Raw genomic sequence first — 16,983 nt, 5'->3', positions numbered from 1 at the left:
TCCTCGTCGTCATCTCCGGGCATGGCCCGCCTTCGGACGCAATCCGCCGCCATTGGTCCCCTCCATCACCAGGTGCGATTCATCGCCGATCCCTACCGCCGCCTCCGGGTCCGCCGCCGGTCCCCGCCGCTACCACCGAACGCGATCTCCACCGCGCGCTATACTTATCATTAATATTAATATATACTTACCATTTTTTTCCGCTTATGCGTCGCTTATCCTCTTCTTACGTAATCTTCTTCAGCGTTTATTATATGCGATTATTCACGAAATATTTTTTATTCTACTGAATTATAACTATTATTTTAGAGAGAGTGCGGGGAGTTATGGTCGCGCGTAATGGTATCGCGCGTAATGACGTAACACGCAAAGATAGAAAGGAATAGTAGAGAGAATAAATAATTTTGAACAGAGTTAATTCAGGTTAATCCATATTTATTTATTTATTTTTACATATACTTTATCACATTTTAATATCTTCTTCGCTCCAGTATGAGTGTCGCCATCTTCACAAATTGAAGACGCGTTGTAATGGAGAAGAACAAACAAATAAGTCATCTATAGAAAAAAATTTTTCACAAACATAAATAGAATACTTACGGTTGAATGTATGAATCCATGTCTTTCGATGCAGTAACGTCACACGAACCGCTTTAAATCTTATCCTTTTTCCCTCCTCCTATTTATTCATCATTATCAGAAGAATCATAGGAAGAATCTTCAGATCCAAAATTCGATGGATAATAGACATGCAGGTCGGTAATATACATCTTCGCCAAGATTCAAAGTCAATTTAACACACGTGCCTAGAGTATGTAAGAATTTCAGATCTTATTTCCATTTTACTGAAACGTAACCCTGATGTTCTATTTGTTATTTTGAACATCAAGTATTAGTACGTGTTAACATTGCAAAAACCAAGTTCCTGATTAAAGGCGGGAGCGGTAAACAATTACGGTTAGCCATTTTACACAGATTGACTTTTCACAAAAAATCCTCATGGATATTTATATAAGCATTTCCAGTCAATGACATAAAAAAATACGTTAACGTTAGATTTTATAACAAAAGATTTTTAGATTTGCATCCGGTGATGACATGAATGCAATTTGATACCGCAAATTTGCAAGTTTCAATATGACTTTGTCAGCATAATATAAGAAATTTTTTTCAAGGACATTTAACATGTTTTAGCGATGATATCATTAATGTAATTTGATACAACACCTGCAATTTTATCAAAGTATAGCTACTTTGTTAGCATAATTTAAGATTTTTCAAAATGACAACTTTAATGTAATTTGATACAAATGCGACGTTGCCAAATAGTGCAAGATCTCCTAATATACAACTACTTTGTCAGCGTAATATAAAAAATTTTTTCAAGGACATTAGCATATTTTGATGAATCATCAATGTAATTTGATACAACACCTGCAAAATGCGACAATTTCAAAGTGCTGCTTTGTTAGCGTAATTTAAGATTTTTTCAAGAGCATGAGATATCTAGGCGATGATATCATTAATCAAAATAGCGCACATAATAATATAAAAATAACAAGATTTAGTCAAATAACGTCATTAGTCAATTTGACAGCGCAAGTAGCAACATGGAGCGTAATTTGATTGAGCAAGCTATCTTACTTAGTACTGTAACAAGTAGAGCGCGTGGGAACAGCGATGCAACGAATTTATAGAATCATTGGAGGAACAGAGCCGTAGCAAAAGCTCACGATTATCAATAGGTAATAGAATCACTGATCGCATGTATCGCGTGACTCAAAAGTCTGAAGGAATCTGTCGTGGAAGATTCGTGCATGTGGGCCAGATACGGATTCCGTACGTCATCGAAACGGTGTTCGAAAGCCGTATTCTGACGGGCGCGATGATAAACTCTAAACTCTATCGAGCCTCGCAGATTCCTCGAAGACGCGAGCGAAATTGTACTTGAGCATGTGCATAGTATGTATGCGTGTGTATGTATGCATGCGTGCGTGCGTGCGTGCGTGCGTGTACGTGTGTGGGGTGTACATATATACAATACATGTCTAAATTTTCCAAATAACTTTATTTATTGAGTTATTTACATATACATACACATATATATATATATATATATATATATATATATACATCAGGGGCTCGAAACGTGATGTTTCGGTTGAGCTTCGATTCTGCTCGGATGTTGGAACGAAATGTAAATGAAATTATCGAATATTCATTACTCTTAAACTAAAGCTCATAAACACTCTTTTCTGGAAGCATAGTATTGTTCTTTGAGGTTTTCTGTAAATCGTCAGGTATTTATTTTAAACGTGCAAGATCTGAAATTATTGTATACAGCACATTTTTTATTCGACTCGGATGTCGAAGTATCGACTTAGTAAGAAGTGCCATTTCTCTTATCGGTCGCGCGCAAACGAAGTACCGCTATTCAATTACAGAAATGGATTGAATCATTATCCATTTAATAAAACCATTTTACGGTAAAACCTAAACGTGATAAACCTAGATGATATGTATTGAAAAAAAATAGTGTATCAAATTAAAAAATACAATCCAAATGGTACTATCTTTACTAAGTGATACTTTTTGTATTTTCATTGAAAGTCTTTCTATTTCAACCTCTCGTCCTAAAAAAATATAATAACTTTCAAAAAGTAAGACACAAGTGATACTACCTTATTATTTTTAATTAATTCTAATAATGATACGTATCATTTGTATTTTTATCAAAATGATTAATTAAATTCTACCAAATTAAAAAGTGAAACCCCACTATCTTTTTATTATCTTTTTATTTACTTAACTTTAATGATATGTGTATATCATGTGTATAAAAGATTTAATATCAACAACAGGCGCAAGTTAAACTAGTACATTTATTTATTATTTACAATAATATACTTCCAATAATATACCTACTATTTTTATAAAAGAAAAAGATTTGATAGCAATGGCGCAAAGTTGAATGAAATTATAAAATTTTTATGAAGTTAAATGCTATGTATATATATGTGCAAGGAAATAATTTAGATAGATATGCGGTTAAGATTTAATATAGAATAAGTATTAAGTACAATATTTATACGGTGCGCGTTACATTGTAAAAGCATATATAATTAAGAATAGGATAATTTTAGATTTGTAAGACATGTGTTATAAGAGTGATGTGTAGATTTAAGATTATAAAAGCGGTGCATAGATTTAAGATTAGATAAAAAATTGATTATACTTGTAATTGTGATTGTAATTATAATGTTAATTAAAATAATGACACATATCATTTGAATCTTTATCAAATTAATTAATTAAATTAAAAAGTAAAACCCATGACTATTTTATTATTTTATTATTTACTTAACTTTAATGATATCATATAAAAGATTTGATATCAACAACAGGTGCCAAGTTAATTTTATACTTGTATATAATAATATAATTTTTAACAAGTAAAATTGTAACTCCATTTGATGTACAGATGTCTTCTTTATTTACAGTTTTGAGAACTCGTTGAACATTTCGATTCTCTCTCTCTCTCTCTCTCTTTCAAGTCTTCTTCAGCAATATTTTATATTGGATTTCGCGAACGGACAAGGTAGAACTACTCACAGATTGCCAAACTTTTTTAGATTCATTAAAAGTAAAATTAAAAAGTAAAACCCAAGTGGTACTTTACTATATGATATGCTATGTGTCTTTTAATATTTTCATTGAAAGTCTTTTTATTTCAACTTCTCAAAAAATAGTAGTAGTTTTAATTTTTCTTCAAAAATATTTTCATTCAGTCTTCCTATTCCAACACAAGAAATAATAGCTTTAATTTTCTTCAAACAACATTATAAAAATTATCATTCACAAAATTTATTTGCACAAGTACTTCAGAAGTTACTTGATCTTGTATAGTCGGTCTAACAAAATTGTTGCACAAAAAAGTGAAATCTAGTGGTATGTACTTTGTATCCATTCGAGATTCTTGTTATCTATCACAAATGATAATAGGTTATTCAATTTTCGCTAAAAATATTATATCAAAAAGTTATGTTACCTTACTTAACTAAAATGTTATAATATAAAGAATTTAAAGAGGTAACAGAACAAAAAAATTTAATTTAAATAAAAGTAAAAATACTTGGCGCTGCTAGATTTCCCAATATAATAAATGTAACATATTAAAAACAAGAATAATTTAGATTAGGCCTGCCCAATTCGAGCTTCGGAGCTAAAACGCAAAGCCATTGACGCAAAAAAAATTCAATGTTGGTAAGATTTCGGGGATTATAAAGTGTTTATTGATATGCATCAAAGTAACAATTATCAATATTATATAGTTCGAAAATCTTACATTGAATTTTTTTACGTCGATAATTTTGCGTTTTGGCTCCAGAGCTCAATTTGGACAGGCCTGATTTAGATGAAATAGGAAGATGAATGAAAATTTGTACAATCAATGAGACAGAAATAAAAATAGTCAACATGTATACATCCGACAAGCATAATATCACCACAATGTTTTCTGATAACACATGTAGATATGTATATAACATACAATGTACATAATCCAAACAGGTATAAAGTATATCTCAATTTATCAGTTTCAAATAGAGATTATTTGATAATTATTTGGTATAAATTTGATTGTGTGTGGTATATACAACTGTACTTCTTACAAAAGAACAGATGATATATCTTACACAAATACAAATGCTAAACAGTAAAATTTGTTTTTATTTACATATGCAACACTGATTAAATTATATATATTCTTTATTGCTTTTAATATAGCAGCGCTAAGTATTTTTACTTTTATTTAAATTAAATTTTTTTGTTCTGTTACCTCTTTAAATTCTTTACAACACTTTAGTTAAGTAAAGTAACATAACTTTTTGATATAATATTTTTAGTGAAAATTGAATAACCTATTATCATTTGTGATAGATAACAAGAATTTCGAATGGGTACAAAGTACAGGGTGGGCCATCTATTGGTACGTTTTTGAATTTCGTCGTATGGCAACACCGAACGAGCTACAGACCCGAAATTTTGACAGTTTATTAGTCATACCGTCCGCGGCACGAAACAACATGTTTTCTCTTGAAGAGCGTTTTGAAATTTTAAAAACTTATTTTCAAAGTCAGTGCTGTGTCGCCGAAACTGTACGAATTTTGAAAAGAAATATGGAGCACCGAAGGAGCTATACGCAAATTGGTGAGGAAAGTTCGTGAGAAAGGGATGTTAGTGGATGACAGAAGTGGTCCCAGAGCTCGGACAGTGCGCACACCCGAGAATATTGAGGCTGTGGCCCAAAGTGTGAGACAATTCCAGCTTTGAAAAACAATAGTCCAAAATGTCATTAATAATTGGGGTGACCGAATGGCATACTGTAAGGCCAGTAGAGGGAGCCACATGAACGAAATCGTTTTTCATTCTTGACGCGGATACTTTTAGCTTCACAACAAAAAAAAAATTAATAAAAAATATCAATGTATGCTCATTTGATCGCATTTTTAAAAACGTACCAATAGATGGCCCACCCTGTACAATCTCGAATGGGTACAAAGTACAATCTCGAATGGGTACACTAGATTTCATTTTTTTGTGCAACAATTTTGTTAGACCGACTATACACGTTCAAGTAACTTGTGAAGTATATTTATGCAAGTAAACTTTGTGAGTGATAATTTTTATAATGTTGTTTGAAGAAAATTAAAGCTATTATTTCTTGTATTGGAACAGGAAGACTGAATGAAAATATTTTTAAAGAAAAATTAAAATTACTACTACAATTTTTTGAGAAGTTGAAATAAAAAGACTTTCAATGAAAATATTAAAAGATACATAGCATATCATATAGTAAAGTACCACTTGGGTTTTATTTTTTAATTTTACTTTTGATGAATGAATCTAAAAAAATTTGGCAATTTGTGAATGACTCTATCTTGTCCGTTCGCGAAATCCAATATAAAATAAGAATATTGCTGAAGAAGACTTGAAAGAGAGAGAGAGAATCGAAATGTTCAACGAGTTCTCAAGACTGTAAATAAAGAAGACATCTGTACATCAAATGGAGTTATAATTTTACTTGAAAAAATTATATTATTATATATAAAATTAACTTGGCGCCTGTTGTTGATATCAAATCTTTTATACACATATCATTAAAGTTAAGTAAATAATAAAATAATAAAATAGTCATGGGTTTTACTTTTTAATTTGGTAGAATTTAGTTAATTAATTTGATAAAGATACAAATGATACGTGTTATTTTAATTAACATTAAAATTACAATCACAATTACAAGTGTTACGTCTAAACCCTTGAAAATTTGGTCAAGAACAATGAGGGAGAATGGAGAGGGTGTGGAAGGACGGTTAGACTCAATCTCACAGGTATATACGCGGAGGCGAACACCTGTGAGTCGTACGCACCTTTTCAGTCCCGGAATGTGGGTCAACGTCCGAAGGGACGCTATGACACCTGTTCCTGCGAACGTCGGTCCTACTATTTGGGTCAAGGAACTTAATTTTTTTACCCGGGATTAGAGCTCGTGCGATCTCAGGTATTCGAGTGAATGCGAGAGGTGATTTTAATAAATGACAGAGAATACCTTATGTTACGTTTATTAACAATAAAAAAAAAGAAAAAATGTTACATATAATAGACTTCTTCCATCCCTTTTTTTTATTATATAAAAAATATAATTAACACCTTATGGGTGTGTGTGTGTGTGTGTGTGTGTGTGTGGTGTGTGGACGTGTGTGTTGGTGCGTGCGTGTGTGGAGAGGAAAAAGGGTTAGCGAGTATGGGAGGCGAGGAAAGTGTTGCAGGAGCACATCGAGATGAGGTGCTTATAAAGGATGGTATAAGGTGTGGGATTTCCGGGGATGTACACAGTGACTAATCTATTCCCTTCGTAGGAGGGGAACGTAAAAAACCGGAACATTCGATCCTAGTCGATCGGCTCGGGATTCAGTTGAAATAGGAGGAGCGGGAGTTGATCCAAAGGAGGAAGAGGGAGTAGGAATCCTTCTTCGTGAGAAGGAGGGGGAGAGAATCGTTTCTCGAGAGGAGGAAGGAGAGGGAATCGTTCCTCGAGAGCAGGAGGGGAATAACCGAGGATTTCTTGGATAGCGGGGTCGATAACAGGAGGAGAGGTGAGATCTAAGGGTTGTGTCTGTAATATTGGTGAGTAAGAGATCTCGCTAAATTGCTTGTCGATCGGTTGAGGCGGCGCGATTGTGGGTGGCCCAAGAGGATGATTCCGCCTACTCCTCTGGACATAGGGAGTTCTTCCGCGTTTTCTAATGGTACGCACTACAAACCGAAGGGTTAAAATGACGTGTATGTATGTTCGTTGGAAACGGACGCAAGTGTATATAGATACAAATGTATGTGTTTCCATGCGGGGAAACGAGGGGATCGACTGGAAAGAACAGCGACTTACTGTTGCTCAAGATATCAGGTAGATTCCGATGGGTGACTCGGCGAAGGAGATCCGTCGTCTGTGGAGAGCGTCAGAAGGGCAGTCGCAGTGGCGCCTAATGATTCCAGTGCCGATTTGCCCAGAACTTCCATATGGAACCGCGAACTGGCGTGATTAGCGCAAGTTTTAGTAATTCCCGCACTCCACGACAATAGGTCAACTCATAGACTGCACGTGGACCGAGTGATTTAAAATTCTGTACTGACGTGAACCGAGTTAGCTTGATTTTCGTACTGACGCTCTGCACTTCCGCGGGACCTCTATTTATACCCCGAAAAAAGGGCGTTATGTTCTTTGTCTAGGATGCAAAAGTTAGTTGCAATGTCACGCGAGATTTACGATTTTTATATCGTTGTTGATCTAGAGTACATCGTTAGAGTAGTTTCGAGAAGAAAAGAAGTGATTTACGGTTTTGCTTGAAGAGCCAAGATTGCTCCGAGACAGATGACGAATTCTGTTATTCTCACGGAAAATACGGCTAAGTAAACAAATGGTTATCGTGTACAAATAGGTATGCGTTGCAGGGCTACCATTGTCTAATTTTAGATAACGCTCCCGTGGGAAGTTATCCTATGCGTTTTACGATTTTTTAAGTGCGACGTGGCGCCTGTTTCTAAAACATTGCTAGTCAGTTCCGGATGACAAAGCCTAGATTTTTCTATTGCGTGATCTCAGTACATTTATAATGTCTTTTGCAATCTTGTCTCTTTTAGGGCCCACATTAAGGTTGTTATTCCTTCCAGGTTGATTGGCATTTACGACTTTTCGCGGAGCCTGTCCGGTCTTTCTTTTCAAATCTGTCAGAGCGTTATTAGAAGGCTCCGCTCGAATCTCGCAGACGCCAACCATAGTCGCGACGTGGAGCCGAAGAAAAAAGTCGTGGCGTCTGTAGGACGTAACACAAGTATAATCAATTTTTAATTTAATCTTAAATCTATGCACCGCTTTTATAATCTTAAATCTACTCATCGCTCTTACACAGAATTTAATTAATTATTTTGATAAAAATATAAATAATATGTGTCATTATTAGAATTAATTAAAAATAATAAGAATAGTACCATTTGATAATATTCTTGAGACTTTCACGAGTGCTTTCTATATAAAGATTATACGTTTCGCGGGTTTCCTCCGTGTCCAGATCCATTCTTGGAATGCCAACGTTTCGTGAACCTTGCTTACTTAGTATACTTAGTATCAGGCTCCTCGCCCTGATGAAGTGGACTGCAAGGTTCACGAAATGTTGGCATTCCAATAATGGATTTGAATACAGAGGAAACACGTGAAACGTTTTATAAGAATAGTATCACTTGTGTTTTACTTTTTGAAATTACTATTATATTATTTTTTTAAGACGAGAGGTTGAAATAAGAAGATTTTCAATGAAAATACAAAAAGTATCGTATCACTTAGTAAAGATAGTACACTTGGATTGTACTTTTTAATTTGGTACACTATTTTTTTTCAATACATATCATCTAGGTTTATCATATTTAGGTTTTACCGTAAAATAGTTTTATTGGATGAGCACACGCTCTTAGCGCCTTTTTGACCATTTTTTTAAAAAGCAAAGTTTATATATAACGCCTCCCTCATTGTTTTATTATAGTATAGTATTAAATTTACAGTAAAAAATTAAGATTTTTTTTATATATTAAATTGAAATAGATGGATATAAATAATAAACTATAATAATTTTATACATCTTATGTATTTCATATATTTTTATATTTAAAATAAATACATTTTTTTATGAAAATACAGTTTGTATGAATTGAACTATAATATATCATCCTTGTATATCTAGGAATTGTGCGATGCATCAAATCCTAACTATTTTACGTAAACCTCGTCTCCTCTTCTGCGCAATACTTTCTCCAAGAGATACACGTCCGGATAATCCGCGGTATGTAACTCATGTTCATAGAACGTTTCAGAGATAGATTTTCCGCAATAGTCATCCAGTAGATAGGTTACGGGATCAGTATGCTGCACTTTAGCGATTTTAAATACTTCGGTGATCCAATTTGGTGTATAACTCTTCTCGAAGACGGTTTTATATTTGTTCACATGTACTGAATCACCTATTTTGAATTTCGTCGGATCTGCACTCTTTACGTTGTTGTATATCATGGCCAAGAGTTTTTCAGTGATCGCGAGAGTAACGTCGACGGGTCGCATATCAATCGTTCGATGCTTGAGCGTGTTATAATCTGATACAAGCTGCGACAACGCATTGTTCCACTTATAGTTTCCGTTAAGGCTCCTGACTAGTCGCGACCATGTTGGAATCGTGACGTCAGAAGTGAGGAATGACATGTAAATTTATGTTGCGTGCCATTTTTAAATAAAGACAATTTGGATGAAACGAAATGACGAGATCACTTTAAAACACTTGTAAAAATCGATAAAAACTGTCCTTTTCTGCCTTGACAGTCAGTAAATGATCGTAAAAGGCACGTAAAGTGAGTCTATATTCGGACAGAAACACACAGTCCGATAGCTGTTAAAAATATACGCTTTTAGATATAAAATTCTAAAGATAACTTTAGTTTTCATTGATAATTACGACTTTGATAAGTACGAGACAAGTCACATTTTCACAATTAGGCAAATAATAACGAAATGGCACACATAAATTTTGTCGTCAAAATCTCACTTTTCCATGCCCATAAGTTCGACGTTTATCATGGCATTTATCGTGGTGCGGCGTTGTAACACACAAACAAGCACGAGCCCGTATCCGTGTGCTCGCCTACGGCGCGCCGAAAGTGAACGAGACAGCGAGCTCCTTCTCCCACTAATAGCTTATTTCAAGCGAACAAAAAAAATTTTCTCGGCAATCTCGGTCTCTCAGCGGTCCTAGGCATTAATAAGGGGCGGGGGGCATCCTAAATAACATATAAGTTTTAATGAATTGTAGTAATAGTGTACCCCTTAATCCAGAATAGTATAAATCTTGTTAAAACGTAATAGTTTACAAAATATTTAATTGTTTATGATTTTTCATGCATGTTATATAGTATACCTCTCCTTCAATTTGAGCAGCAAGAATAATTCAATAGAAGTAGAATTTTACCGGAAAAAAATTATAAATCAGCATTTCTTTTCAAAAAAGCAAGTCTCAAAAGACTATCAGAAAAGAAATGCGTTGTTCGAGACTCGAGATTTGTGAAGAAAGTATGCGAAAAAAAATCGAATAATTGCAAAAAGCACGTTTTTCATTTATAAAACGAAAGATATTGATCGTGTGGAAAAAAATTCAGTATAAAAAAATAGGTATTCGAAATATTTACAAAATAAGATATGGAATATTAAAATCGATCTATTAGTTTAGTAAAAAAAAATTAAATAAACATCGAAAAAAGCCGTTTTTTCACTCGCTCTGTGTTCATTGAGATTTAAACGCAAAGCTTTGAAATTCTCGTAAAATGTAGCCCCCGTAATGATGAACAAATTTAGCCTTGAACAAGCCTGAAAATATTCATTAATTTTTGCAAAAAGCTTTGTTCTATAAAAACCAGCCTGTGGAAAACTTAATTTCTTCATCTTTGAGCAGTCGCACAACAATTTACAGGGGTTTGCTTCTTCAAGAGTTGCATTATCACGTACGCTTAATAAAATGATTTTTTTGCAGTTAAACAATTATAAAACGATTTTAAAAAGTGGGTATCTATTTCCATATAAAAAAATGAAAATAATTTCATTAAAATGCATCATATCAAATAGCCGTGTGAAGCATTCGAAATCTTTTTTCTTTTTTTTTGATGACGGAGGAGAAATGCGTAATGCATACCCCGGGCCTCGGAGAGCTTGGGGTTATGTGGGGCTTGCACCCACTAAAACCTCTCCGGGTGTCCTGAACGGGCCATAGCTGAGGGACTCCCAGGAACGCGTGCAGCATACTTCTGGGAGCCTCTCTGGCCGGTCGGCTGTTGCCGAGACAATCCCGCCCGGGGCGGCGCGTGGCGTTGACTGCCTGAATCGGGCGTCGGGGGGAGCACCACCCCCCGCGCCTGCCTCCCCGTTTGTTGTTGGGGATCCCGGCCCTCGCCAGGACTCCCAAAGAGCGCCAGACGAGAATTTGATGTCCCTCATGCTAGTCTGCCGCGCCACGAAACTTGTTTTCGCGGCGCGGCGCATCCCCCTCGCGCGAGGAGGATGGGTGTCCCGCCCCGGCCCCGCGGTCGTAGACAGACAGGTCAACGGAATCCCGATCCCACGCGCGGAGGATCATTCCTGGTTCGGCAGCGATGCGTCCTCGAAGTTCGCTCGCCGCAGTTTCACGGTTCCTCGCGTCTGAGAGGCGGAGCCGTCGGCAATGGTGGGGGAGGAGGGGTTATTGACCCCACCTCCCCCGTACGCATCCTCGTCATCCTCATTCTCTTCCGATTCCTCAGGTATCGGGGAGAGAGGTCGCCGCCGTTTTCGCCTCGTGGGATCCCGGCGGCGCGAGCGCGCGGAGGGGGCCGGGGCACGAGCGACCCAGCTGCGGCCGGCGCCCGTGTGGTCCCCCGCAGCCCTCCCGGCGCCGTCTATCTCTCTCCCTTCCGCCACCTGCATCGTCACCGCCGCCACCCGGCGGCGGAGGAGGGTCACAGCCACCCGGGGCCCGTTCCCTCTCTCTCTCTCGGCCTCCTCCTTCTGCGACGTGACTTGTTCGCAGAAGGAGGAGAATACCGTCCAGGCGCCCTCCCCTCCCACCATCGTTCTAACGACGGCCGGCAGGGAGAGATCGCCCCCTATTTCACGGACCAGGACACTCGCTTGCCCAGGCCGGGCAAGCCTCCAGTGTGTGTTGCGCGGTGTCCCGGTCCCCGTCGCAGTGGAAGCAGCGCGCAGTCGACTCCTTTCCTATTCGATGCAGGTACTCCCCAAAACAGCCGTGTCCGGTGAGCACCTGCGTCATGTGGTATGAGAGTCCACTCCATCCCCTGCTAACCCATTCCTCTAGGCAGAGGAGGATGGCCTTCACGGTCCGAACGCCCGTTGTCGGCGGGTTGCTCTCGAAAGCGGCGCTCCCGAAACACCCGCCGACGGGTCAGTCTTCCCGCTTAGTCTGTCAACGGTCCCCAGGGTAACGACCCCCCCGCTTAGCCGGATGGCCTTCACCCCGGCGTAGGTTTCCGCCAGGGCGTCAGCCATACTCGGCAGGAGGGATCCTCGCGAGGACTACGGCGGCCGCATAAGACACCGTCCTGTAAGCCCTACAGATTCTTAAGGCCAATCGCCGTTGCATGATGTGCAATCTGCCTTGGATACGGCGACTGACCAGGGCCTGCCCACTCCATACCGGGGCCCCATAATAAGCTCCGGACAGGACGGCGTGCATATACGTTTGCCTAACCGACGCATTCGAACTGCGAAGATTGGGCATGAGACCGAGTAGGGCATCCGCCCGGCCGCCCAATCGCGGGGCTAGCCTGTCGAAATGTTCGACAAAGCCCCTCGTCTGCATAGCAGATGACATGGCAACCGGGAGGGAGGGCCGCGCGGAGAACTGAGTCGTATGTGACGTTCTAAAGTAAGGGGCCAACACGGACCCCTGCGGAACGTCGCGTCCCTCTGCTGTTGGAGTCCCTGTTTGTTGTGGAACTCCAGCTGTCTATCCCGGAAATAGTCCTCTACAATGGTCACCAGGTACGGGGGCAGGAGGTGATGTTCTCTCATCGCCCCCACTACTTGGCCTCACGGCACACTGTTGAAGGCGTTGGCGATGTCGAGTGTCACCCCCCCCCCCCGCCTGTGGTCACCTGTTCCGAGAGGGCACAGACCTGCCTAATGGCATCTACCGTGGAGCGCCTCTCGGAATAACTCCTCTCGGAAGCCGTATTGACCGCAGGACAAGTCAGGACCATCCCGGGACAGGTGCCGGACGATGCGGGCAGCGATGATACGCTCCAGCAGTTTGCCCGCATCGTCCAGCAGGAAAATTGGCCTATAAGCGGAGGGACTCTCCGCCGGCTTGCCCTTCTTACGCAGAAGGACAAGCCGGGCCCTCTTCCACGACCTGGGAAAGCTTCCCTCTCTGAGGCAGCTCGTATAGAGCTGCCTCAGGTGTTCTCCGATGAAGGAGGCCGCGGCGAGCCAGGTCCTTCCGTGGACGCTATCGGATTCGGGCGCCCGCGGCCTACCCCTCAGCCGGGCGAAGGCCTTCTATTGGGATTTTTTCTTTGTTGCTGAATAAGATAAAAGACAGAGCTTGGTTTCTGGCGTGTGCGAACAATAATAAAAAAAAGGTTAGGTTAGTACGAGAAGGGTGCTCACGCCATCTGTCAGGTAACTGATATAATAATAAACAAGAAAACGTGATATACATATAGTGGGACTAACGGCATACAATCAACACTCCCTCTTGACGTAGTCTCACTCGATAAAAAGAAGGTTACAGCAATGGAGCAGCTTTGCATGGGGTAGAGGCTTCGTTAGCATGTCCACTGGGTTCTCTGTGCCCGCAATATGTTTAACTTCCACGTTGTTGTCTCCAACAGTCTGTCGTAGAAAATTAAAGCGAACATTGACGTGCTTGGTTTTCTTCTTTCTTTCCTCGGATTTTGACAGCTTAACAGCCGCTTCATTGTCGCAATAGATTATTATTGGTTTCTCAGAAGACATCATGAGTTCTTTCATGAGATCTTTAATCCATATGGCTTGTTTCGATGCTTCATAAGCAGCCTGCAGTTCAGCAACAGTTGTGGAGTCAGCGACAATCGTGCTCTTCCGTGATTCCCAGGATATTGGTTCACCGTTTAATACGAACACATGTCCATAAGTACTTTTAGCAGTGTCCGGACATCCAGCATAGTCTGAATCACAATATCCAACAACTTCGTTTTTACCTTCACCAAACTGAATTCCTACCGACATTGTGCCTTTTAAGTAACGGAAAATTCTTTTCACTTCCTTCACGTTATACGGTGTTGGTGCTTCAACAGCGCGAGCAGCATGATTAACCTGAAACGAGATATCTGGTCTCGTATGCGTCGCTGCATATAGTAAACATCCAATAGCCTGTCGATAAGGGAATGGAACTCCAAATGTTTCATCGTTCGTTAGTTGATGTTTCCTAATTTGAACTTCTCCCGGAGTAGGGGCTTTGTTACAATTTTCCATGCCAAAACGGGCGAGCATATTACGAATATATCCCTGTTGATTTACGCGAATACGTCCTGATCTTCGGTCAACATTTAGTTCCAAACCTAAGAAACAGGTTGGCTCTTCGATCTTTATCTCGAACGCAGCCCTCGTGAAATCTAGCAATTCAGTCAAAACGTTTTCTGGTTGTCCAGCAACGAGGATGTCGTCTACATACATTGCCAACAACAAACGCCCCTTCTGATCATTTCCATAATATATGCAAGGATCAGCTATAGAACGAATCAAACCGAAGGTTGTGACAAGCTTATTAAATTTCTTGTTCCAATTCCGAGGTGACTGCTTCAGACCATAGAGCGATTTTTTTAATTTCCAAACTTTTCCATCATCAATGTCTACTGCATCAGGAGGTCGCACATAAATTTCTTCCTCGATGTCTCTGTAGAGAAATACCGACTTGACATCGCATTGCTTGATCACCAGCTTCTCATGAGCTGCAATAGCTAACAAAATTCTAATTGAATCCATACGAACTACAGGTGCGAATGTCTCGGTAAAATCAATCCCGCGTTTTTGACTGTATCCACGGCAAACAATTCTAGCCTTTAGCTTGTTGATTTCACCATTTGGATATCGTTTGATCTTCAATACCCAGCCTGTGTCAATAACATTCTTTCCTGATGGCAAGACACATGTCTCAACCGCATCATTTTTCGCGAAGGAATCGAGTTCATCTTGCATAGCCATTTGCCATCCGGTGGAGTCCTTACCCTCAAGAGCCTCTCTTGCTGTCTTGGGTTCTTCCATGTTTAATGCCATCAGGACTTCATGCCCTCCTTGTTGCTTCTTGTCAGGAACATCCTCAATGATGATGCTACGACTTCGGAGCTTCATGGTTAAAGGTCCACTAGGTTTGCGTACATTTGTTGACTTCGGATGAGTAGATACTTTAACGATCTCATTTACAATCTCAGTAGAATCATTTTCTTTTACTTCATAAGTTTCGTCATTGGTGGATAATGATTTTATCTCGTCTTCTACATAGAAAGAATTTTGCTTTCCTTCATTGAATTTTACATCACGTGCGATGCGAACATCTTGAAGATCCTGAAAGTAAACTCGATACAGCTTCGTACTCGGTCCGTAACCTATCAGCTGACCTTTTCGAGCTTTCTTGTCGAACTTATTTCGCTTCGGTTTTGGGATGTGCACAAAAACATCACAACCTAATGCACGCAGATGCTCAATGGACGGCTCTTTCCCATGCCAGAGTTCATACGATGTCTTCTTTAGATCACGAGTGACGACGAGATTGGACAGATAACAAGCAGTCGAGACACACTCGGCCCACATAAACTTTGGCAAGTTTGCATCTGCAAGTAGAGATCGAGCCTTTTCTGCAAGAGATCGAATGGCACGTTCGGCCATACCGTTCGACTGTGGTGTATACTCAACACTCATCTCATGCTTGATTTTATGTTCCTTCAGAAGATCTTGAAATGATATATCAATGAATTCAATGCCTTGATCAGTCCGCAAAATCTCAATTGGATGACCCGTCTCTTCCTTGACTTCCTGAATCACTTTCTTGAATTCTTCGACAAGTTCCTTTTTTTTCAGCATGGCAACTTTCTTGTATCCTGAGCTCTCGTCAACAAAGACAGCAAAATATTTGCAACCACCTGCCGATTCAATTGAAACCTTCCCACTAAGGTCGCAGTGAATTTTTGCACCTGGCTTGAAATCCTTATTAACGATTTCCTTGTATGATCCTTTGGTCATTTTTCCAAAAATACAGGCTTCGCAGAAGAAATCTTCTTTTCCAGTTGCACAATATCCTTTAGATTCTAATAGAGCTTTGACCTTGTTTTTTCCTGCATGTCCAAGTCGACGGTGTCCAAGTTTCCTATGATGCGGAGATCTCCTTCTGAGCCGTGCAAACCTTAGCTGGTTTCTCGACTTTGATCAGCATTCGATACGTCGAGTGTCCTTTTTTAATACCACGGACAATCACTTCGCCTTTTGAATTCTTTACAACAACCTCTGACTTACTAAAAAGTGCTTCGTAACCAAGGTCAGTCGTGGCTACAATAGAGAAAAGATTGAATGGTCCAAAATCAGGAACTAACCTTACATCCTATCCTTGAGACATCTCGGCACCCACTCTTTACCGTTATGGACTGTTACATTTATTTTGCCAATAGCCGTCGCCATTAGAATCCTGCCATCCCCTATTTTCACTTCTTCCGGAGGATCCAATGCCTTTGATTCTACAAACTAATCACTATTACGAGTAATATGGCTGTACGCACCTGAATCACCGATCCACTCATCAATATCTCCTAATTGTTGTTTTGCTGGCATTAGCCACACGATTGCTAGACGAACGTCCTTCTGAGCTCGTG

General features: G+C 39.6%; 1 protein-coding gene across 1 annotated transcript; it reads right to left on the bottom strand.

Moving 5' to 3' along the window:
* Positions 1–9,316: 9,316 nt before the first annotated feature.
* On the bottom strand, positions 9,317–9,802 carry LOC105142983 (uncharacterized). The gene has a single exon (XM_011050933.1). It carries the CDS (start codon positions 9,800–9,802, stop codon positions 9,317–9,319), a length of 486 nt encoding a protein of 161 aa, XP_011049235.1.
* Between the last annotated feature and the right edge of the window lie 7,181 nt (positions 9,803–16,983).

The sequence above is a fragment of the Acromyrmex echinatior genome, chromosome 13, assembly GCF_024713525.1.
Source record: "Acromyrmex echinatior isolate Ae372 chromosome 13, ASM2471352v2, whole genome shotgun sequence".
Taxonomy (NCBI): domain Eukaryota; kingdom Metazoa; phylum Arthropoda; class Insecta; order Hymenoptera; family Formicidae; genus Acromyrmex; species Acromyrmex echinatior.
Note: the sequence above shows the minus strand (reverse complement) of the source record. Positions and strands in the feature narration are given on the sequence as shown.